This window comes from Gracilinanus agilis, chromosome 2 (genome assembly GCF_016433145.1).
Source record: "Gracilinanus agilis isolate LMUSP501 chromosome 2, AgileGrace, whole genome shotgun sequence".
Taxonomy (NCBI): domain Eukaryota; kingdom Metazoa; phylum Chordata; class Mammalia; order Didelphimorphia; family Didelphidae; genus Gracilinanus; species Gracilinanus agilis.
In genome coordinates this window covers 343,034,902-343,058,167 of record NC_058131.1, presented here as the reverse complement: position 1 = coordinate 343,058,167, position 23,266 = coordinate 343,034,902, and the positions used below count along the sequence as shown (strand labels likewise).

General features: G+C 38.3%; 1 protein-coding gene across 2 annotated transcripts in view; it reads left to right on the top strand.

Annotated features, from left to right (window-relative positions):
• Positions 1-13,705, top strand: part of CHD6 (chromodomain helicase DNA binding protein 6) — a 118,949-nt gene extending 105,244 nt beyond the window's left edge. For both annotated transcript variants that reach the window (XM_044664329.1, XM_044664330.1), the window contains exons 33-36: positions 1,077-1,529; positions 2,520-2,711; positions 4,065-4,184; positions 10,749-13,705. In XM_044664329.1, the coding sequence (XP_044520264.1) occupies positions 1,077-1,529; positions 2,520-2,711; positions 4,065-4,184; positions 10,749-11,645 (1,662 nt within the window). In that variant the 3' untranslated portion in view covers positions 11,646-13,705. The remainder of the gene's footprint in view (positions 1-1,076; positions 1,530-2,519; positions 2,712-4,064; positions 4,185-10,748) is intronic.
• Positions 13,706-23,266: the final 9,561 nt, after the last annotated feature.

Sequence of the window (23,266 nt, the reverse complement as noted above, 5' to 3'; positions counted from 1 at the left end):
AACAAAGAATTAAGAAACAAAATGGGCATCTATCAATTGAGGAATAACTGAAAAAAATGATGTATTGATATGATGAGATATTATGTTCAGTAAAAAAGAAGAATCTGAGGAATTTAGCAAAACTTGGGAAAATTTGTTTAAGCTGATACAGAATAAAATAAGCAGAACCAAGAGCACTATAGAGAAGGGGTCTAAATACAAATACAAAGATCACCAGAAGGAAACTGAGTTATGAGTAATGGGAAAACAAGTAAAGGTCCTAGAAAGAAACAACAGAATCCACTTCTGCCCTCACAACAAAGAGGTAGTAGAGACTGCTAAGACTCAACTTCATACATATTTCCATCAAAGTTTCTGTAGTGTTTAATTGTTTTAAATGATTCATTCTTTGGGGCAGGGTTAGGAGAGAAGGACAAAAGGCATCATCAAAATTATGGTTTTTTTAAGCAAAGAATTCAGTGGGGTGTGTGTGTGTGTGTGTGTGTGTGTGTGTGTGTGTGTGTGTGTGTGTTCATGTCGATCGATCCAAAGACATCTGCATAAAATCAGGGTAAGTTATTCAAAGAATGGATCTCTAAGCACTCCTCTCCCCACACAAGAACAGGAGAGGGCTTCCTCTCAACTTTTAAGAGGAACCAAAAGTACTTTGTCTCAATGAAAGGGGGTTTAGTTTAATGAAAGCATTATTTTCTATTTAACCAAATTTGGTATTCTTTTAAGCATTAGAGCTATGAAGACAAGAACACAAACTGAATTTATTTTAGTGCCTGAGATCTTGGCAGGTCTCACTGACCATCAGTGATGAATATTCTGTCAGTTCTATTTAACCTGGTTGAATATGATCCAAGATGATTTAAAAGGCCAAGGAAATAATCTCTTCCCGGGGGGGGGGGGTTGGGGGGGGGGAAGAGGGATAAGCAGAACCACAGAAAAACAAGCCTCAGGCTGTCTTCTAAGAGAAACCTTTTTTTTCTGGATCCTTATGGGAGCAACCACTTACCTATATTACAATTGTCCTTGCAATTACGTTTTCTGAAAATTAAATATTAATGTTACTCCATAATTGATATTAATAGGAAAGTTTCCTGGCTCCAGTTTTTGCCAAGGATGAACGAAAGCACAGACGACCCTATGAGTTTGACATGGAGAGAGATTTGAAGTCTCGGAACCTAGAGCAGTTCTCTGCTTCCCATGGACACTCACCTATTGTGCTCAATGGCTGGAGAGGGGAGTCAGCCATAGACCTCTCTTGCACACCTGATGGATCCCCAGCAACTACTTCCCCTTTCCCGTTGAGCACCAGCACACCCAAAATTGGGACAGTCAGCACCCTCCAAGGATCCCTTGGCATGGACCTGTCTGGAATTCTGCAAGCTGGGTTAATTCACCCTGTTACAGGTCAGATTGTCAATGGAACCTTAAGAAGAGATGATGCTGCCATGAGAAGACGAAGGGGAAGAAGAAAAAATGTAGAAGGAGGAATGGACCTCATCTTTTTAAAGGAAAGAACACTTCAGACAGGAATTTTGGTAAGTATATAATGCCCTTAGAAGGAATAGTGTGTTCTAAGGAGCTTTGAGATCTAAAGATTAAGAACACAGCATTTAAAGATTTCACTGCAATAGTAACCCTTGAATATATAATTTATATCATTTAGCTATATCATTTAGCCTTTTAGCATTCAAGGTTTCCTCTTTATAAAAAGTAATTTTTAAGACCCAGAGGCTCTTTTTCCAAAAGTAGCTCCTGTATATCATCTCAACAATTTTAAACACCATTACATTTCTCTGTGCATGACTCCCTTTTAAATGTTAAGCTCAGTGGGCAGGGATTGTATTTTATAATTTCTTTGTAACTTCCAGGCAACTAGAACAAGATGGTACTTACATTGGATACTTAATGAATAATTGATATCAATAGTAGACTTCTTCCTGCCTTGTTCCCTCCTTCCTCCCAACTCTATATCCATAGAACACTTTTGATGATTTGTTGGCTCTCTATAGTTCTCCAAGAAAATTACTTTTGCAATCAGCATCTAATCTGATCAATGAGACTTCACTAGACAGAGAAGCATATTTTATTTTTTAATCTCCCTCATTTAAAAAAAAAGCCATGTGAATTTTAGAACATTGCATTTATTTTAGCAGTGCGTAGTAGGATTGTTTTTGAAACTGTCTATTTATAAAGCTAAAGAAAAGATGAAAACAATTAAAGAAAATATGAGACACCTTTTTCCTAAAAATTCTCTTTATTTTATTATTAATACATAATAATAAACTTTTTTAGGCCTCTACATTTTATAAAATGCTATCAGCACAGCAGCTTTACAAGAGAAGTAATGTAAGTAGTATTACTCCCATTTTCTAGACATGGAAATGGATGTTCAGATAATGGAAAGTCCCATAGCTAGTAAAGATCAAAGCCTGTATCTGAACCCAAGTCTTCTTACTTTAAGTCCAGTCACCATCCCAATATACTCACATCATTGTGTATTCCCATTTTCCTTCTCTTCTCATTAGGAGGTCCAAGAAGATCAAGAACAGCCTTCACCAAGCAGCACCCACCCTGATGGGCCCATCTCGGCAACCTCATCTCCTCACACAGTCACAACAACCAGCCTCCAGGCTGAGAAGACTATTCCCAACAAGAGTTTGTTGGACTGGTTAAGGCAACAATCTGATTATACATTAGAAGTTCCTACCTTTGGGACAGTAAGTGAAAACATGATATATGTCTTCTTTCTACATGATTCCATGTGCCTTGGTTGAGTTTAAGATCAAGAGCTTATTACAGAGAATAGTATGGATATGTTTCAGTGAAGTATATGAAGACTGAGTCCATCACTCAAAAATAAAGTCCTTTTATCTGTGGTTTCAAGACCTTTAATATACCAAGTAACCCTCTTACTGTAACATCTATAAAGAAGTGATGTGACTGAACTGTTCTCACTAACAGTTCTTTGAAACCTCAAATATTTAGCACTTGACTCACTCACATTGTGATGTTTAGGTGATGTAGTTTGGTTTTTGTTTTTTTTAAACCCTTGTACTTTGGTGTATTGTCTCATAGGTGGAAGATTGGTAAGGGTGGGCAATGGGGGTCAAGTGACTTACCCAGGGTCACACAGCTGGGAAGTGGCTGAGGCCGGGTTTGAACCTAGGACCTCCTGTCTCTAGGCCTGACTCTCACTCCACTGAGCTACCCAGCTGCCCCTAGTGATGTAGTTTTACAAGAAATCAAATTATAAAATAGGAGTCTAGTTACATTTTTATGATTTATATGTGGTGTGTGTTTGGTTTTTTTTTTGGTTTTTTAAAACATTTCTGTCCTTAAAGTTGTCTTTTAGGGGCTTTTCTTCTATTTTACCTATATCTTGGTAGTATCATTCTTTGGACAGTGGTTTAAAAGAATATATTTGTCTTGTCAAATTTCTCTTTTCTTAATTTCTCTTCTCCACATTAACATCAGTCCCTTGTCCTTAAATCCACTACAGTAATGAGCCATGTAAAGAAAGAGTTCATAAAAAATTTTAAAAGGAGGGGAGAAGGTTCAGAGGAAGAACACCACTGTACCTTCAACTTTCCCCCCATCCCCTTACCTCTAGGTGAAAAAAAGGATAAACACACAGAGATGCACATATATGTAATTAAGAATAATAGGAGGACAAGGCAATTGTAAAAATACAGAGGAAAAAAAAGTTGGTGGATGCCTGGTATCACAAAGGCTCTTCTGAGATAAGCTCTCTCCAGCTCAACTATTTTAGAGCCTGGAACAAACAGAAGAAAACAAGCTAAGTTCTTTCTACTGCACAGCAAAATACAATTTAAATCTACTAAATATTGATATTTTGATCTACTTTTCCCAAGTTAAAGGACAAAATAGGAATGAGCAAGCAAAGAGAAGGGCCCAACCTGGACTGTTTGTTTCATTCCCTTTCATTTGATGTCAAGCTCTTAGAAAGAAGTGTAATGAAAGGGACAGCTACATAAGACAAGCAGTCAGCTCTTCAGAGAGCAGCAGGAGAGTAGCTTAACATTTTAATATTTGCTCTCTTTGCTTCATAGAATTTTTCAGACAAACCGAAGCAGAGAAGACAGCGTTGTAAAGAACCAGGAAAATTGGACATGGGCTCCCTAAGTGGAGAAGAAAGAGTCCCTGCTGTCCCTAAGGAAACAGGACGGCAGGTAAGGGAGAAGACATTTGAGATGCAGAGAATATTGTGTTGAGTTGTTTAGAGAAGCCTCATTGTTGATCAAAGCCTAACTGAAAGTCTGTTAAGTGATTTACCAAGTGGTATCTACAGAGAAGTTGAGAGTAGAGGTGACATAATTTGGTAAAGGCATAGAGCTAAAAACATTAAATATTGCTGGTTTTCTCCACTCTTAAGCTTCTCACACTCAACATAACCAGTACTGAATTCATTTTTTTCCCCTCAGGCCCACCCTTCTGCCCCTTTCTGTTGGAAAAGGCAATCCCTCCAATCATCCTGGCTTCAGTATTATCCTTATCCTCCTCATTTTTCCTCACCCCACATATCTAAACAGTTGCCAAATTTTGCATTTCCTGCCTCCATTACAACTCTTGAATCTATACCTGCTCACACTACCACCATTCTAGTTTAAACCCTCTCACCTACACTGTTACAACAGCCTTCTAATTGGCCTCCTAGCCTCAAGTCTCTCCTATCCAATCTGTCCTCCCCACAGCTGTCAAAGTGATTTTCCTAAAGGACCAGACTAACCATTGTCTCCTCATTGCTTTTGAAACCACTAGGAACATCTCAGTTTAGCTTGGAAAGCCCTTCACAATTTGTCCCCAATCTTGTGTGTTGTGTATGTGTGCATATATGTAGATGTTTGTGTATATGTGTATACATGTGTATATAAAAACCTATGTATATGTGTACTGTGTTGATATAAGTATATTTTGTGGAATATGTAATACATAATGGAAGTCAGGAGAGATTAGGAATAGAAAACTTGATTTCAGAATCCTCTGTATAGATATGGTCATTGAGTCCATGGAAGCTGATGAGCTCACCACTGTATAGAGGACAGAGTCTTAGGAGACACCTCTGATGAGGGGTGTGACCTGGATGAAGATCTAGCAAAAGAGACCAAGAAGGAATAGTCAGACAGGTGGGAGTAGCAGGAGAGCAGTGTCACAAAAACCTATCCGTCTGTCTATCAATCTATCTTCCCATCTATCTGTCAAAGGATAGATATATGCATATATAGATATAGACATTTAGGTATACAGGTGTGTGTGTGTGTGTGTGTATATATATATATATATATATATACAGATGTGTGTGTGTGTGTGTGTATACACACACACACACACACAGTTTTAAGTTGTAATGATATTGTCTATTTCATATGGATGTTACTTAGAGAAGATGCTTTTAGAATCATAAGGCATTATAGAGATGAAGTTACACTATGTGTGTGTGTGTGTGTGTGTATATATATATATATATATGACTCACCCTTCTTCCAGTCTATATCTCAGTCATGCGGTATACTTGATAAAGAGCCTGCAGATCTAGATTCAAGTCTTTACTCTATGACTATGAGTAAATTACTTAGCCTCTCAATGCCACCCTCCAACCCCCAGCAGCCTCTAAACCTCTAAATTATAAGCAATTGCCAGTCTACATCAGTGGTAGGAATGTATATGGAACATTCCCTAAACCAGTGAAATCACAATTCTGGGCCAAAATAAAATAAAATAAAAACTTTTGAGTTAAGGCAAAAATATTTCAGCTTGAAAATTGATTAAGACTAGGTTTCATACTCTCTTTAGATATACACAGATTATACATAAATATACCTGTAGCCACTTAACAGTGTCATGCATGGATAAGACCCCTAGACCTTTGTGAAAACTACCCTATGTCCTTCACACAGGCTCCATAACCTTGCTGAAGGCAAGTTCTCTAAAAAAAACATATAATTAGCTCAATTACTTTATTAAGGAGTAGCTTTTCTTTCCTTAGAATATTATATCCAGTATACCAACCAGTGATTAAGTGGTAAAATAATTATATTTGTATAATTTCTGCCCATTCTTAATCCCTCTAATTCTTCTTTGTTGGCATCAACTTTAAAAACAAAGAAAAGAACCTACCAAGGTCATCCATTTTTCTTTTACAGTTTCAAAAGTTGATAATTGCATATTCTTTAAGCACATAAGACAATTTACAACATGATATTTTATAATTTCTATAAATGTTTAAGTTGGTACAGTTCTCTCATCCTCACATCCTCTTCCAAAGCCACTTCAGTAAGGAAAGAGTAGACTCATCCATCTTAGAGATATCACCTATTAAAATAATGTGCTGTATGTGTGTTTTGTCCCCTTTTGGCTTTAGTTTTTTAAATCCTAGTTTCTTTTTTTAGGTCTGGAAGCACATAATTATATCTGCAACTCAAGTTAACACCATCTCCCATTTTATACCTCCCATTATTTTTTTAACATCCTAAGTTAAGTGGACTTCAAATTCTGGGATGGTGGAAACCCTGCAAGGGAGGAATTAGCTGATGGTGTTTTCATTGTTAAGGCCACCAGTAGTGATAATGGTAGCTCTCATTTCTTTCCTCACAACTCTGTGAAGTAAATAGCAAGAGGACTATTGTTCCTATTTTACAAGTGAAGAAACTGGTTTGGAGCTGAAGGAACTGAAGTAGCACGTTCAGCCAGGCACTGGGTTGGGATCAGAGGATTAAACCATCTGGACTCACTATGCTCACATACTGAGATTTCTAGTTCTTTCTACAAAAGTCAAGGGAAAAGAATGCTGTGTTTATAGCATTGAATTATTCAATAATATTTGTTGAATTGAAAATCTATTTCTGAGCCTAGGTTTTGCAACTTAACACTTGTATGACCTCATACAGGTCACTTACCTCATTGGCAAAATGGACATAATAGAGTGTCCCAAAATGTTTGGGTATAGTTTTAAGTTGTAATATTGTCTATTTCATATGGATGTTACTTAGGGAAAATGATTTTAGAATCATAAGGCATTATAAAGATGAAGTTACACTATGTGATCTCTTCCTCCAGCCTGTTCTGTGTGCTCTAAGCATTGATTTTACAAAATTTGAGAAAATTGTGCATTTTTGTTGCTGCTTTTTTCCATTTCACTCTTCTTCGAACTTTCTTGCTGTACTAGGAGCTGATGTTCCAGGGGATTCTTTTCTTACATTTTAAAGCCTTTCTTACTAACCAGCTTCTTGTCCCAAAAACAGAAGTGTCAAACACACAGCCCGCAGACCACAAGAGGCCCATATCACTTTTGTGTGCTGCCTGAACCATATTAAAATGTGACTAGAAAATAAACAAAAATACAATAAAAACAGATAAAATTATATTCATTTCTGTATTTTGCCCTTAACTTCAGACTGGGTAGTATCTATTCGTTTCAGTGATTGCACGCATAAGTATAAGAGCCAAAGGGTCTAATATAGTAAACCATGTTTCTCTGGAAGGTATAGACCTTAAGAATAGGCCAGCCTCCCTGGGATTGCATACACTAAATATTTCATAATTATTTCTTGAAACGTTAACTCATTTCTAACGAGCATATGAGTATAATAATAGCTGATATCTATATGGCACTTCACTGTGCTTAAGCACTTTATGTAATTATTATCTCATTTGATCCTCACAATCCCACATCAGTGCTGTTGTTATCCCCATTTTACAGATGAAGAGACTAAGGTTAAATGACTTGCCCCCAGGACCCTACAGCTTATAAGTGTCTAAAACTGAATTTGAACCCAGGTCTTCCTGATTCCAGAGTCAGCATTCCATCCTCTACTTCCCTTATTATAATATAATATATTACTTCCCTTTTATTATCTTTTAATATGTAAATGTGAAGTTAGTATTCCTCAAGACTCCCATATATGTATTATAATGACAAGCTCTTTATCTCAAGAGTGCATTTAAAATCTCCTATAGAAAACTATACCTAGCCCCAGGCATTGTCACTGTATCTGATTCTCCCCTTTCTCTCTGTCTGTCCTTCCCAGTGCATAATTGCTAAGGCTTCCAGGGAGTGAATGTGTTGCTGTGTGTGGTCAGCTGCAACACTTAGTGCTGGAAGCAAAGACCCTCAGGAAGGGATAGCAAGCGAGGGTCACTGGGTGATTCTCCCCATCCATAAAGGAGGTGGTTAAAATATGTGCCAACAGCCACAGACTGAACACTCTTCCCTTTCCCTCCCTGGAGAAGGTCCTCTGCTATTGCTCCCTGGATCTGAGGAGAGGAAAATAAAAACGAACTTGTACTAACCCAGTAACTATTTTACACCACTCAAAAGTGTCCAGAATTCTCTACTCTATGATTTTAGAAGTCTAAATAATGTATGTTAACCTCTGACATCGTTAGGAGAATTTTGATAGGAAATAAACTATAGAATGAAGCATAGTCGAATACTGTTCTGAAGGCCACTGGTCATTTTCTTCCAAATAGAAAGTTGTGTAAGATCATAATTAGCCATTCTAAGATTTAATGAGTAAGAGATGGAACTCTACCTTTTAATGGAGGAAGCAGCTAGTGGGTGAATGAAAATTCAGCCTTTGCTACTTTTACAAACACTAAATTTGCTTGCATTAAAAAACACCTAACGGGCAGGCCCACCATGAAGAAGTGCTAGAAATGTTCTGGAGTTGAACAGCAATTACATTTGACTGACAGTAGCAGGATCAGGGTGCCTCTCTTAACAGTTTATTCATTATAGCTTCTAGGAACTAGAAAGTGCACCTATAAACAAAGAGGTGCATTATTTCAGTTATTTCTAGCAATGGGCATTATGTCTGAAGCATTTACAAAGATAAATTTGAAACTGTGTTTTGCAGCATCTCCAAGCAGGATCCTATAACTGATCATTCACATTTCTATTGTGTTTTACATTCTATAAAACAGTTTAAACTACCACGTGAGGCAGTTATTGCCAAGATCATCCTCTCTTTTGCATATCCTGATATTTTTCCAGAGATCTATTCCTGCTTCCCTCCTCCTGACATCATTGCTTATAAACCTCATAAAGTATCTCTAGATATCAGACAGGATGCAGCCTCTCTCCTTCTATCTCTCTGCTTCTTTGGGAAATAAAGGTATTCACACAGGATAGAACTTTGGGAGAAGGTTTTCTTTCCAATAATAGAGAACCCTCATACACACAACTGAAGTGACTAGGTGGCTCAATAAAGAGTCCCAGGCCTGGAGTCAGGAGGCCTTGGATTCAAATGTGACACCATTGCCTAGCCCCTAGTGCCCTTCTACCTTGGAACTAATACTTAGTATCAATTCTGAGGCAGAAGGTAATGGTTTTAAAAAAAGAAAAGAAGCAACTGAACCATGAAACTTATTCTAGAATCACCATGTAATCTCTTGCTAAGACTGTACCTGAAGCCTGAATCCAGTTTTACAAAATGTGCCAGAGCTCACACTCCACTGCCATAACCTTAAAGAAACTTGGATGACTTAGTGCCATGATGAAGAGCACTTCAGTAGAGTCTTCAAGAAAAATATGTTGTGGCCTATAAGTTGTCATAATTAACTGTGCATATTAGTTACAAGGGTTTGGTTTGGGTATACATACTCACACAATACTCTTGATTTTCAATGGGGATGGGGTAAGGAGAGGAATCATTGCTTGTTAATTGAAAGATTAAAAAAAATTAAAGAATAATGGGTTAAAATAATTATGAAACTTACAGTAGGAACTTATGGTGTCTAACCTATAAGTCAGAGAACTAGAGAGTATACGTGTTGGAAAGAATTTTGAAAATCATTTTACAAAGGAGGAAACAAGTGGCTTACCTAAGAGATCAGAGTAAGTTTGTGGGAAATACAGAAAGGGAACCCAGGTATCTCTTGCTGTATTGTTTGGTAGAATTTTTTTTAAAATGTTCCATGAGATATTATTATTCTTTACTGGATGTGACTTTATAAGGCTTAATCATCCAGAAATATAGTAATTGTCACATATTAAAACTTCTTGTGTCAGGTGACCCATGTACTTAATGGAGTTTTATAGCTGATAAGTGTGAGTCCTTAGTGTCAGGGTTACTATCCTTTAACACATAATTTATCAGACGTAAGTGCTTCACCCAAATGCTTTTTTTATATCAAGAAAATCGAGTGGCAGGTGTTTATGGGAAGGAAAAATAGATCTGTATGGCAAGCTAAAACATCAGCTCCTTAAATGGTATTTCTTTATCCAGCAACTTGACAAAATAAGGACACCAACTCTAGATAGAATTTAGATAAACTAAGACTATATCTTATGAAATGAGAGAAGCCATTTCAGATTGTTAGCATCTGCTAGGGAAGTCTTAGTATTGCTCCTACAAAAACCTTTCACTCCTAATAACTTTCACAGGTTTTCTAAAAAGTAAAGAGTGCTTCAGTTGAATGAGTTTCTTTTAATCTTAAATGGTGATCTACCTAGTGGTCCAGAGTAGCATAGTAGAATTGTGGTTTTGATTCAAGATAAGATTATAACAAATTCCCTCAGCATCTATCTAATGCCCAGTTAGAAAATGGCCACCAAAATGATTGGGTAAAATACCTGCCAGCCCTCAATAGGTTAGTTGCCTTCTTCTGAAAAATCCATTTTACTAAGTACACTATCCAAGGAAGGAAAAGACCATATGAGAACATTATAGTCACCCCAGATGATTTCCTAAAGGGAAGTAACTGAGGGATTTTGTGTTTCTTGTTCCAATTTTTAGGGGTTTCTACCAGAAAACAAATTCAGTCAAATCCTAACTGAGCCAGTTCTCCGAGATGCTGGTCCTCGAAGGAGAGGAAGGCGCCCACGAAGTGAACTCATCAAGACTCCTGGCATCGTAACAGACTCTCCCTCAGGAATGGGGCCACTGTTCATGAATGGACTCATTGCTGGAATGGATCTAGTTGGACTTCAGAATATGAGGAATATGCAGGGCATCCCTCTTACAGGGCTGGTTGGGTTTCCTGCTGGCTTTGCAGCAGTGCCTGCTGGGGAGGATGTCAAAAGCACCCTCAGTATGTTGCCTATGATGCTACCAGGCATGGCAGCTGTACCCCAGATGTTTGGTGTTGGAGGACTTCTGAATACACCCATGACAACTACCTGTACTTCAACAGTTCCAACGTCTTTAACAAGCACAACTAAAAGTGGTACGTCAAACACAGAAAAGGCTACTGATGACAAACAGAATAGCCATGATGTGAAAAAAGATACTTTAGCTGAAGACAAGCCTGTTCCTAGTTCCTTTTCAGATCAGTCTGAACCTGCAATAACTACCAGTAGTCCTGTAGCTTTTAACCCTTTTCTCCTACCAGGAATGTCTCCTGGACTGATCTACCCATCAATGTTTCTCTCTCCCGGCATTGGCATGACATTGCCAGGCATGCAGCAGACCAGACATTCTGAAAACACAAGCCTAGAAAGTCAGAAGAGAAAGAGGAAGAAAGCGAAAGGGGATACCCTGAATCCCGACTCAGAAACTGTCTCCATATCAGAAAAAGAATCTGGAAATGGTCAGAACTGTTCAGAGCACACCCCACTTTTGCCCACAGATAAAGAACATGGTGTACAAGCTGAGCAAAGCGATTTAAAAGGAACTCTTAGTGACACCAATTAGAACTTTATTTCATTAAGAAAATTATTGTGGCTTGTAAGTTTCTTATCCCATAAAGATTTGTTATTGCCCTCACTTCACCTTCATAAAAACCTGTGTTTCCATGAGTAATATTACCTACCTAATTCCCTGTCCAGGAACTATGGTAACAGATATTAATAGTTTCAGGGTCTCGCCACTTTATTAGATAAAAGTGTTGTCTAGCTAGTCTGGGAGGCACAGAATCCTCATTCTGTTATCCAGTTGTTCATTCCAGCAAACAATAGTAAATTCAGTACTTGGTGACATGCCCTACCCCAATCCCTTCCAAATTTTTTACTTATTTGGTAGGGAGAAAAAGGCAAAAGAAAGCATGTGTCTAAATGATCCACAATTCAAATGCAGAAGAACAGAGTCAAGGGTAATAATGCCTTTTACTGTGAGTTATACTAAATGGAAAACAAACAAAACGAACCGGTATTGGGGGACCAGAAGCACATCTATAATACGTGCTATTGTGTATTTTTGATTTACAACGTTTCCCTATGTTATCATGATTACTAGATGAGTAGAATAGACAGAGGTATATAACTAATGATTGAAAACATATATTCATTTCTTTTTTTAAGAAAACAAAAACATAACTGGTAGTGATATAATTTCCCCCTTTCCTGGCTTTTCAGATACCTGAAGCAAGTGGAGATGTTGTTTTATACTTTATTAAATAACAGTTTTGATTTATTTTCACCGCCCCTTTTCCCCAAAGTTTAAAAAAATGTTTTCAGTTTGAGGGAAGCTTTATACATGGTAGAATATGTGCAGGGGGCAGTGGGGAGGAACAGTCAACACTACTTAAAGCCTGTTGCTTTACAGTTATACTGGCATTTTATTTCTTATCTATGGCATTAATACTCTTTACAGAGGGTTGGGTTTAGGGTTTTTTTCCTGGCCATGAATTCCTGGCCCTCTGCATCCAAGGCATGTGGAAATGAGATAGGTTTTATTTTGCATTGTTCCTTACCCTCAAGGGCATCTCTGCTGAAACCTACAAGAACTAGTCCGATCGATCGGCAGCTTTTACATTTTGGAAGGTCTGAAGTTTTTCAAAATTTGAGTGTATCCCCTCTGTCACCAGCAGCACCACCAAGACCCTGCCTTTTATAATGTTAGACTGTGAAAGTTTTTTTTTCCTCCCCACTTCTTTACATCCTCTCTGTTGTTTTTGTACTGAACAGTTGGATCCAAACACCAAATTATTGAGACAGTTGAGAATATGTTAAAAATTAATATTATTTTTGATTCTTCCTTAGACTCTCAATCTTCAGAAGTTTGGCCTAAGAAGAAACCTGCTTAGGCAGTTTTCATCACCATCCTTCTCCACCTGCCCATTACCATTTTTCAATCCCCTTAGTCTTAGCTTTTAGGTAGAACTCATGACCTGAGACTTGAAATAAACTCACAGTGGTGGAGTGCACTGGGGGCAGTGGACAGTGCAGCAGGACAGTTGGAAATGTTGGAAGTATTGCTAGTGTCCATTTTGTTGTCACAATTTACTGTATTTTTTACATTTTTCTGTTACAGTTTTGCTAATTTATCAGAAGGTCCAAACGTTTGACATAACTTTCAATTTGCATTATTTATTTATGATGCTTGTCATTGTCTTTTATACATTTGGGATTATAAATTATGTACGTGTTAAAATTAGCATCTCAAAGAAGTCTGTTAAACCATTACTGAAAATCAACCACGTGTATTTTCAGAAACTAGATTCCCAGATTCATGGATCAGAGGAGTAAACCAGAAAAATTATGTAACTGATCATATAGAAAAGAAGCCAATAATTAAACGTGTATTTAATAACACCCTTGTAGCAATAGCTGCTGTATAATGCTATCTATCCACAGATTTCTTAGAAATGCTGCTCTCTCTATTTAACTAACATTTTGTTCAGTTTTGCCTCCAGTGGAAGCAGAAAGGGTTTTTTCAGCTGTTAAATCCAAAATCAATATAATTTATTTATGTAAAAAAAAAACATTCAATTGATATATTTTTGAACCTTTAAGTACTAATTTTCTTTTTATCGAGTAGAAGAAAAAATGTATTTGCCCTAAATCCTTAAAATACAAATGCTATAAAACTTCATATATTTTGAAAGCCTTACTGAAAATGAGTATTATAGACATCTATGCAGAGTTGGGGGGGAGGGGTAGTTTCTATGGAAAAGTCACTTTTCCCAGGTTGCACCGTCAGTAGGAAACAGGGTTCAATATAGATTTTATTTAAATAGCTAACAGCATGCTAAGTTTCTTGTTTTTTTTCCCTATCAAACATGTATGCTAATTCTCTGGGTGTTTGGGCTTTTATTTGACTGCTCTTGTGACCCTGTTTGCAAAATGAAAATGATACACTATTGATTATTTGCTCTGTAAGGCTTTAGTGGCTTCTTATAACTATTTTGATACCCATTTCCAAAAGCAAAAGCCAAATTTAAACTTACCTTCCACACCTTGGATTTTTCATTTAAATCCATGTCACTCATAAACACTTTCTCTTGATCATTCTTCACTCATATCGTACTACATAATAAATTGTCTGTGGTCTTGACCCTGGATAAAAGAAAAAGTTGAAAATTCAGCTTTTTATTTGAAGTGTTTAGTGACACTTTGTTGTCTCCTTCAGATTCGACACTTTCTGTTATCATACTAGATGGGCTCAGGAATCCACTTGGTGGATTTATTTGGTGCCTAGTGCCATATACCCTGTGGGTATTCATGTATTCATTGGTGATGAAACAGAGATGCTTTTTTTAAAACTTAGCAGCCTTCCAAGGGCACCTGGTTAAAACAGTTTATGAAAGATGGAGGAAGAAGGAAAACTAGGCCATTTTCCAGGATTGGTGTCTCTAAGGGAACCAGTCTTCTCCAACCCATGGAGCTCCAACCTTGAAGCTGCCCTTTATTTGGGGTTTCAGGTGGGTTTCATCTTTGATAGGTTAGAGTATATCTTTTGTCTCCATAAAATACCAGGCCAGGCTAAATTATTAAGAAGTTTTGTTGTTGTTTTTCTTGTTGTTTACAATTTGAGAAGTCTTTCAAGCCCCCTGGTATCAGAAGTTCCAGATCATCTAAGAGCCCCTTCTAACCTAAGTAGTAAAAAAGATTGAACCAAGGAATTCTGATATTCTATCATTACTGTTTGAGACTAGTCTTCAATCTAACAGTGTTTTCCAAAGTGATTTCAGAACAAGAAAAGTGAAACAGGAAGTGCAGAGATGGGGTCTTGTTCATCTTTGTTCTCCCTCAAGGTTCCCAGGCCAAAACTAGCAAAAAATCAATTAAGTGAAGTTTTCGCTAGTGAGAACCTGGCATGTTCTATACTCCAATAAGGATTCCGTATTGTTCTAAATCTTAAGTAATGATTTACATTGAAGATAGCAGAGTGGGGTATTTGAAATTTGGTTTCATTGTTTTTAAACAACTCACATTGAACCAAGGGAACAAAAATGGTTTTTATATGTGATGATCAAGATCAAATCTGTCCCCACGGTATCCTTGGGAAAGAAGTAGAGAAAAGTTGGCATTATTCCCATCTAGTTGCAAGTAGATAGAGCTGACTTGATTGCGATTACTCAGTAAAGAGTAATTTCTTAGAGCCATGTTAGGGACCAGATTGTTTCCAGGGTTGCCATTACTTTTTTGTAGGGACAGCACATTATTCCTGTTTGTTTCTAATATTACTGACAAAAACATCAATGAAGTGCTAGGTTTGGAGACTCCCTGTGTCAGAAGTTGGAACTGGCATTTCAGTGAATTTGAAATTCAAAATGGGGGGAAATAGAGGTCTTTAGGTCCAATGGTATAAACATCCATAGGAAAATGTCTTCCGTGTATTGAATTAATTTGCCTCTAACTCTTTAAAATGTTGCATTGCAAAAGTTATCATATAAGAGCCCCTTAAACTTTTTTTCCTCAGAAAAAAAAATGTTATTCCAGAAACTATTGAATTTAAACCTAGAATGAACATGAAAATTATCATGGTGGGTCAGATCCAAGTTTTTTTTCTATAAAGAGAAGGCTGAACTGAGTGATATAAAAAAAAATGTTATCGAAGGGGTCAGTGACCCTCCTTGATTCTGAACCATAACTGATTAAAGTTTTAAGAGACTCAAACCTTTTTTCATAAAATCCAGCTTCCCAAAAGAATCACCAAGATGAAATAAGCAATGTGAATTTGAAAACCAAGACTACTCCATAAAACGTATCATTTACCTTCTGCATTTTAGCAGTGATTAAGATCAGGGGTTTCTCAGGGGTACCTAGCTTAGTGAAAGCTATATTCACCCTTTAGAAACAAGAAATATTGATGGTGTGGTAAAAGAGCAGTAGGGAAAACAGTTATTCTGCTAGGCTATATGACAGTTACACTGGCTTAATAAAGTTGGATTTTAGTTTCTTGGACTCTGACCTTTACCATACCTCCAAACATGCTATTAAGATAATCTGAAGGCACTTTCTAAAAATAATAAAGTTAAAAAAAACTAGAGAAAGGATAGATTTGAATGAGAACGATGTGCTCTTGAACAGAACACTGGGTTAAAAAGGACTTCTCTAATGTTCTATAACAGCCAAACCCTGATCAGCTCCCGTGGCCTAGCACTTCTTGGAAAATTGGTGGGTTTTCTTAAAGATTAAATTAATCCAAAGTGAAGGGAATAAAAGATAATAAAGATATAATAAAAGATAAAGAGACAATCCCAAATGCAGAGGAGATTGGCCTAAGTTTTGAAGTAGATGAGGGAGTTGAGAAAATATAAAGCAAAAGTCAAATTATATGTGTCTACATGTACTTATATCATCTGGCTATAATTTATAAGCTCTCCAGGTTTTAATCGCAGAATCTTAAAAGTTGGAAGAGATCTTAGAAATCTGATAACCCAATCCCTACTTGAAGCATTGATCTCTTGAGCATCAAATCATCTTAATTCTCTGAGTATTGCCTGTGACCAAGGTCTCATTGCCTTCAGAGCTGCCCATTCCATTTTCAGATAGCTTTAAACCATTAGAAAATCTATCCTTTTTATATTGAGGTAAAATCTGCCTCCATAATAATTGCCAGCCTTGGGTGCCAATTTCCTTTTCTGATAAGCAGAGTGTTTGCTCCTTCGGGCATTGCATCTCTCAGCTCTCTGCCCCTGGCTAAGCATTCTTTGCCCCATCTAGCCAGCCTCATGTCACAGGTCTCCTCACCATCCAACCCAAGCTATCAATCCCTTTCCTAAAATACGGCCTCAGAACTGAGTATATTCCTGGAGGATGATCTGATCAGAGCAGAGAACAGGGGAAACTAGCCCCTAACCTCATTCTGAAACTTTACATTCATGGCACGTAAAGCACCACATTAGGGTAGGTGTTTTAGTTTGATGTTTTTGTTGTTTTTCTTTTTTTGAAGCTACGTCTTACTTTTTGTCATTCAATCATTTTCTAATCGTGCCCAATTCTTCCTGTCCTCATTGGGGATTTTCTTGGCAAAGATACTGGGGTGACTTGTCATTTCCTTCTCCAGCTCGTTTTACAGATGAGCACACTGAAGCAAATAGGATTAAGTGACTTGTCCAGGCTCACATAGTAAGTGTCGAAGGCCAGATTTGAACTCCGGAAAATGAGTCTGACTCCCAACCCTGTGCTGTACTACTATGTTGTTTCTAATCCACTTGGTTTTTCGTATACAATTTCCATCTAGTCGTGCTTTTTCACTAGTGTGATTTCACAGTTGTTACTTTGACCTCTAAGTGCAGACCTAACATTTATCCCTGTTAAATTGCATCTTTGTAAGTTTTATTAGGAAGGCATCATGGTATAATGGCTAGAGAACTGGCCTCACATCCATAAAGACTTTGGTTCAAGTCCCACTTCTGACAGCCTCTGTGACCCTGGACTTCACCTCTCCATTCAGTGGGCGGTTCTTTCAGATTCTAAAGAGAAGGTGCCAGTCTACATTGGCAGAGGGAATTGTCAGCCAAGTTCCCCATGCCAAAGAAATCCCAGGCCAGTTCCTATTCTTATTAGGCTTTTCCTATTGTTTCAGCTAGTCTAAATGTTTTTATAAAATCCAATTACATCCAGAGTATTAGCTTTCCCTCCCAACCTAGGGTCATCCACAGATTTTTGACAAGGAGCCATTTGTATTTTCATCCAAGTCATTGATAAAAAATGTTGAGCTGTACTAGGCCGAAGATGACAAGTTATATTTATGTAGTGTATAACTTTTCAAAGTGCCTTCATATGGATGGCCTCATTTTATCCTCATAACCCAGTGACAAAGAACATGTGCATGTTCCCAGGCCCAAGAAGGAAGGAGAGCCATAGGCAGAAAGCTTCAGTTGAAGAAAAACAAAGAGAATAAAAATATACAATATTTGTACTAAGCCTCCACAGGAGGAGAGAAGCAGGCGCCACCTCTGGCAGTTTATTAGAAATAAGACATGAGAGAGAACTTTGCCAATATAGCCAGTCACATATTACAGTGTACTGTATTCTTCCAGGATATTACAGGAAATGGTTGGGGCCATTTCCAGCAGGAAATGGAAGCAGGCCAATAATAATTGGCAGCATTCTCTTTGCTCCCTCTTCCTCTAACTTTATTCTGTCTTTTCCCTTGATGTCCCACTTTTTCTCACTTCCTCTCATTTTTCATCTCCCCTTTTTTTCCCTTCCTAAATCTATAACTATTGGTAACAACCAAAAGGAAGAATCTTTCTCCTACTACAGGCTCAAGCCCTCTTCGACTTGAACACTTTTTTTAAAGGATCTGTGTTCTTAATCAGTGTAGGGAATCTTCCCCTGAGGAATTGCCTCCATCAATGCAGACTTCACTTTCTCCAAAATAAACAGTCTTATAGAATTATCTGAGGGCCCCTAAGAAGTTAAGCCTAGAACTAAACAGCCTCATCTCATCAGCATAATAATATTTGTATAGAATTTTAAGATTTGCATATGGCTTTTTCCAAAAAAAAAAAAAAAAGTGATGATGGAGTACAGGTTTTATAGTAAGGAAGTGGTAATACTTGCTATTATCTCCATTTTGAGGCAGATTAGTTTTAAAGATAAGGAAATTGAGGCAGACAGAAGTTCTGACTTACCCATAGTCACAAGGTCAGAAGAAAGCATCAAACATATAGGAAATAACAGAGTTAGTTTAAAAGTTTAAAAAAAAAACCTTAGAAAATGATCATAAACTTCTGGGAATTCAAAGGTCAAAAAAGCAATTACAGTTTTCATTCTCCTGAATTATCTGTCCTCCCTGAAGCTCTTTGAAAACAGAGACTTATTCTCTCTTGTGTTGCTTGCACCATTAACATGGAAGATAGATGCTAATAAACGTGATGAACTGAAGGAACAGTGAAAAACAATATCAATGACGTTAAGACATTAGGAGGAGATAAGGGCCAAGGAAACTTAAAAATTAAATCAACTACTTAGAAGGGTGGGAAAATGGGAGACCTAGCTGACTTAGCAAAGAATTGCACAAGAACTGAAATCTCGGTGAGAAGGTCAAAAAGAAGAAAGAGCTGGTCTAGAAAAGGATCAAAAGTAATTCAAGGAGTGGGAGTATGTGAAACTCCCAAGTTCAAGAATGCAGCATCAAAAAAAGGGTATGTTGACTTGTTCCTTGACTTACAGTTGAGGAATTTAGAAATAAAAGGATCCATCAGAGAAGAGTCATGGTAGAACACCACCTATATGATACTTGTTCAAGTTTCTCTAGTGCTTTAAAGTTTTAAAAGTTTGCTTAATGTTAATAACTAGCATTTACATAGTTCTTTAAAGTGTACCTATTATTTTATCCTTACAACAATCATGATACCTAAGTGCTATTCTCTTCATTTTATAGTTGAGGAAACTGAGGCAGACAGAGGTTAAATGACTTGCTGAGGGTCACACAGCTATTATGTATCTGAGGCTGGATTTTAACTCAGCCTTTCCTGAGTCTGGGTCCAGGTCTTAATCTTCTGACCCACCTAACTGCCAGTTAAGTAGCACAGCAAAGTATTTTACAGATGGGTAAACTGAGGTTAGTATTCTTTCCATAATGTCATCCCCTAACAAATTATTGCCTGGTGGGATATCAGAAAGGTGAAAACCTGCAGCCATAGGCTAACACAGTTTGTTTTTTTGGGGGTGGGCGGGGGTTGGAGAGGTTGGAGAAGAGGGGAATTGGAAGAAGTTTGGTTGAACTGGAAAATCCATGACTGCCAGAATGTGTAATGATTTTTTAAATCCTGTCTTCTTTCTTCTAAGGAATAGTAGGGCCTTGATCTCAAACTGACCTGCCCTGAACCTTTGGAGGCAGGAAATGGAGAAAGAGGCTTATATCTATAGATATAGAAAGGGCCAGCCTTTTGTTCTAAATAGAGCTGAAAAGTCTTAAGGACTTCTGCTTCCTTCTAGACCCATCCAGTGTGGCTTCTGGGAGACTCGGGAAACATGGCTCCCTTAAAGCTCCATGAATCAGGCTAGTCTGTTCAACCTTAGAGACCAACTCCTTCACAGGCCAAGGTCTCTCGCCTAACCACCTAAGGATTGGGGAGTCTCCTTTTCCAGTTAGCCTGAGTTCTCTGTCTCAGAGAGCTCTTGGTTCTAGTGTTCTCTGGTATCCAGAATTATTTAGTCTCCCCAGGTGGAGCCAAACCCTCTTTTTAATTCCTATGCTTTAATAAATTTGATTTCACTGGTCCAGATGCTGCCTCCACTAGGATGGATGGCAAGTCCACCATACCTTCTCATCCTGGGCAATTGTTTTCTTAGCATCATAATAGCTAATGTTTATGCTGCACTTGAAGATTTACAAAGTACTTTACATATTTTATTGCTATTATTATCCTCATTATATATATGGAAAAACTTGGGCTGAGAGAGATTGGCTTGCCTAGTCCCATAGCTAGTTAAGTGTCTGAAGCAAGAATTGAATATGGCTCTTCTTATCTCCAGGTCCAACACTATCCTCTACACTCACTGAGTCACCCTATAAATCTATGGAGAGAGAGGGGGGAAAATACCAACTTGTTAGAGACCTTCCTCTGGCTCTTCTGGCATTTCATGGATACCACTGTAACACTCAGCTTGTCCTGCATATGACCAAGCTCCACCTAATCTGGGGATGAGGGAAGTGGGCGAAATAATACAAGAGAGGCATGAGAAGGAGGAAATAATAAGTATGCCATCCAAAAGTACCACACCTAAAAAAAGGGATAGAGAAGATAATCTATACAAAGAGCAGGGGATCATACTAAACATATGTAATAATAGCAATAATAACTATATAGCACTTTAAAATTTGCAAAAGAGATTAAACTTTATTTGGTCCTCAAAACAACCCTGTGAGGCAGGCAGCTATTACCCATCCAGTTTACAGATGAGGAAACTGAGATAGGTTACATGCCTAATACTAAAATGTTTATTGACTAAGTGACCCAGACTGCAAGCAGACAAGGCAGGACTTGAACTCAAACTTTACCTCACTCTAGATCCCAGCTTTTAGCATCTAGCTGCCTCTATACAAATAGCATTTGAACAGAAACCATGTTAACAAAATATTGAACAGAAACCATGGCATCATGGATAGGAAGCCAGCCTCTAGTCAGCATCTGGAAGAGTTGGGTTCAAATTCTACCTTTGACACACACTTGCTACATGACCCTGGACATGACCTCTCAGCCCCCAGCCACTTTCTGAGACTGAATTGCAGTGCAGATGCCAGTCTGCATTGGTCTAGAAAACTCCCTACATAAATGGAAACAAATCTGGACCAAAAAAATTTTTTACTTAAAATCTTTCAAGGAAAAATGCTGAGAGAACATCCCAGGACAAGAAGAACAGGGTGGCCATATTATTGAAAGGCCTCAATACTGTGCTGTGTAAGGGGGTTGGAGGACCTGAGGATATTTTAGCCAGGAGAAGAATGCATTGTGAGTGGAGTACATGAGAGCTCTCAAATATTTGAAGGGCTTTTAGGTGGGAGACGATTAGATTTGTTTTGCTTAGCCCTACAGCACCGGGCTGTCCATCAGTAGAATGGTCTTCCTGGGAAAATCATGGATTCTCCCTTATTGGAGGTCTTTAAGTGATGACTGGAAGACTGCTTGTTGTCAAGGATGTTGTAGTGAGTTGTTCAGGCAGGTTACACTGGGTTCTTCCTCCAAAGCCCTTCACTATCCTCTGCTTACCAAGAGACACACTCTACAAAGCTGCTGTCTCCAGAGCCAACAAGCAGGCGTTGGAGCATGAGCCAGTCATCCAAAGGAAAACTACCCTTATGACTCCATCAAGCTAGCTCTAGGGCCCTTTCCACACACATACACACACCCTCCCCATGATGTAAAATTCTGGGGTTTTGTGATTATCTTTAATGTCAAATGTAAAAATGTAAAGAATGCATAGTGAATTCCTGAATAGAGAACATCGAAGCTGAATTAAATGAAGGATATTGAAATGGGTATGGGGAAGGAAGAGGAAAACTGGGAGGACAAAGCTAGTTTTTTGGATGACTTAGAGACAGAAAACTAACAGCAGAAGTTAGCAGATATAAAACAAAATGAGTTAAAGAATTAGCCTTCAAGAAATGAAAAGAATATAGAGAAAGGAAAGGTTTTTTATGGGTCTGGTCAAGTTGATAAAAAAAGATAATTGCCTTGACCAGAAACTTTTTGTCAGGAGAAGAGTATAGCAGGGAAAGTGCCAGATCTGAAGTCAGAATTTGTGTTCAAATTCCAGTCCTGCTACTTACTCCTTTGGTTTTGGGCAGGTCTCTTACCCAACCTGGTCTTGGGTTTCCTTTTCCATAAAATGGGAAGGTTGTCCTCAGTGACCCCTGAGGTCCCTTAGTTCTTGTGATCCTTTTCTACATAGATATGCCTTGAATGATATTTTCATGGCTCAGCTTATTCACTTCCTTGCCATTTCCTGGGTCTACCTTGATTTGACTCTTCTAGGATGGTGGTGGCTCATGATTTGCAGCCATTAATCTTTGCAGCTTGTTTACACTCAAGCAGGCAAACATCTGAGATGTCAGGTACATACAGTGAGGGTGATGGGAAAAGAGGTGACAGGGCAAGAATCTTCCTACTTTCATATCCCTTCCATCAGATTAATTCAACCCAAAGTACTCAAAAGTCCTGTGCTCAGGGCTGGCGCTACAAAACCTAAAAACAACCCAGTCCCTGCTTTCAAGGAGTTTCTGGTTTAATGGTAATGGAAGTCAGATCTTTACATTAATAGGAAGAACACAATGTAGGATCATAGATTCAAAGCTGGAAAAGGAGCTCACAGGTTTTCTAATCCATTTGGCAGATGAGGAAACTGACACCTACCTGGATGCTCTGACATCAGTGCTTTTCCACTGCTCTAAGGTGCCCAAAGGAGATGCAGGGGATCAGAAGAAAGACCAATCCCGACAAAATCTTTGAGTGAAATCTGAGACAGAGATCACTTTCAACTGGGAAGATCAGGAAGGGCCTCCTGTTGGTGGGGAAGGGAGGGGCTACCTGCCAGTGAGTGTGGCACCTCCTCTTTCCACTGCACTCCCCACGGGAAGGCCTGGGTTCAAAGAGTGAGGTGGGTGTGCAAGGGTAAGGGGGCTTAGGGCTGTGA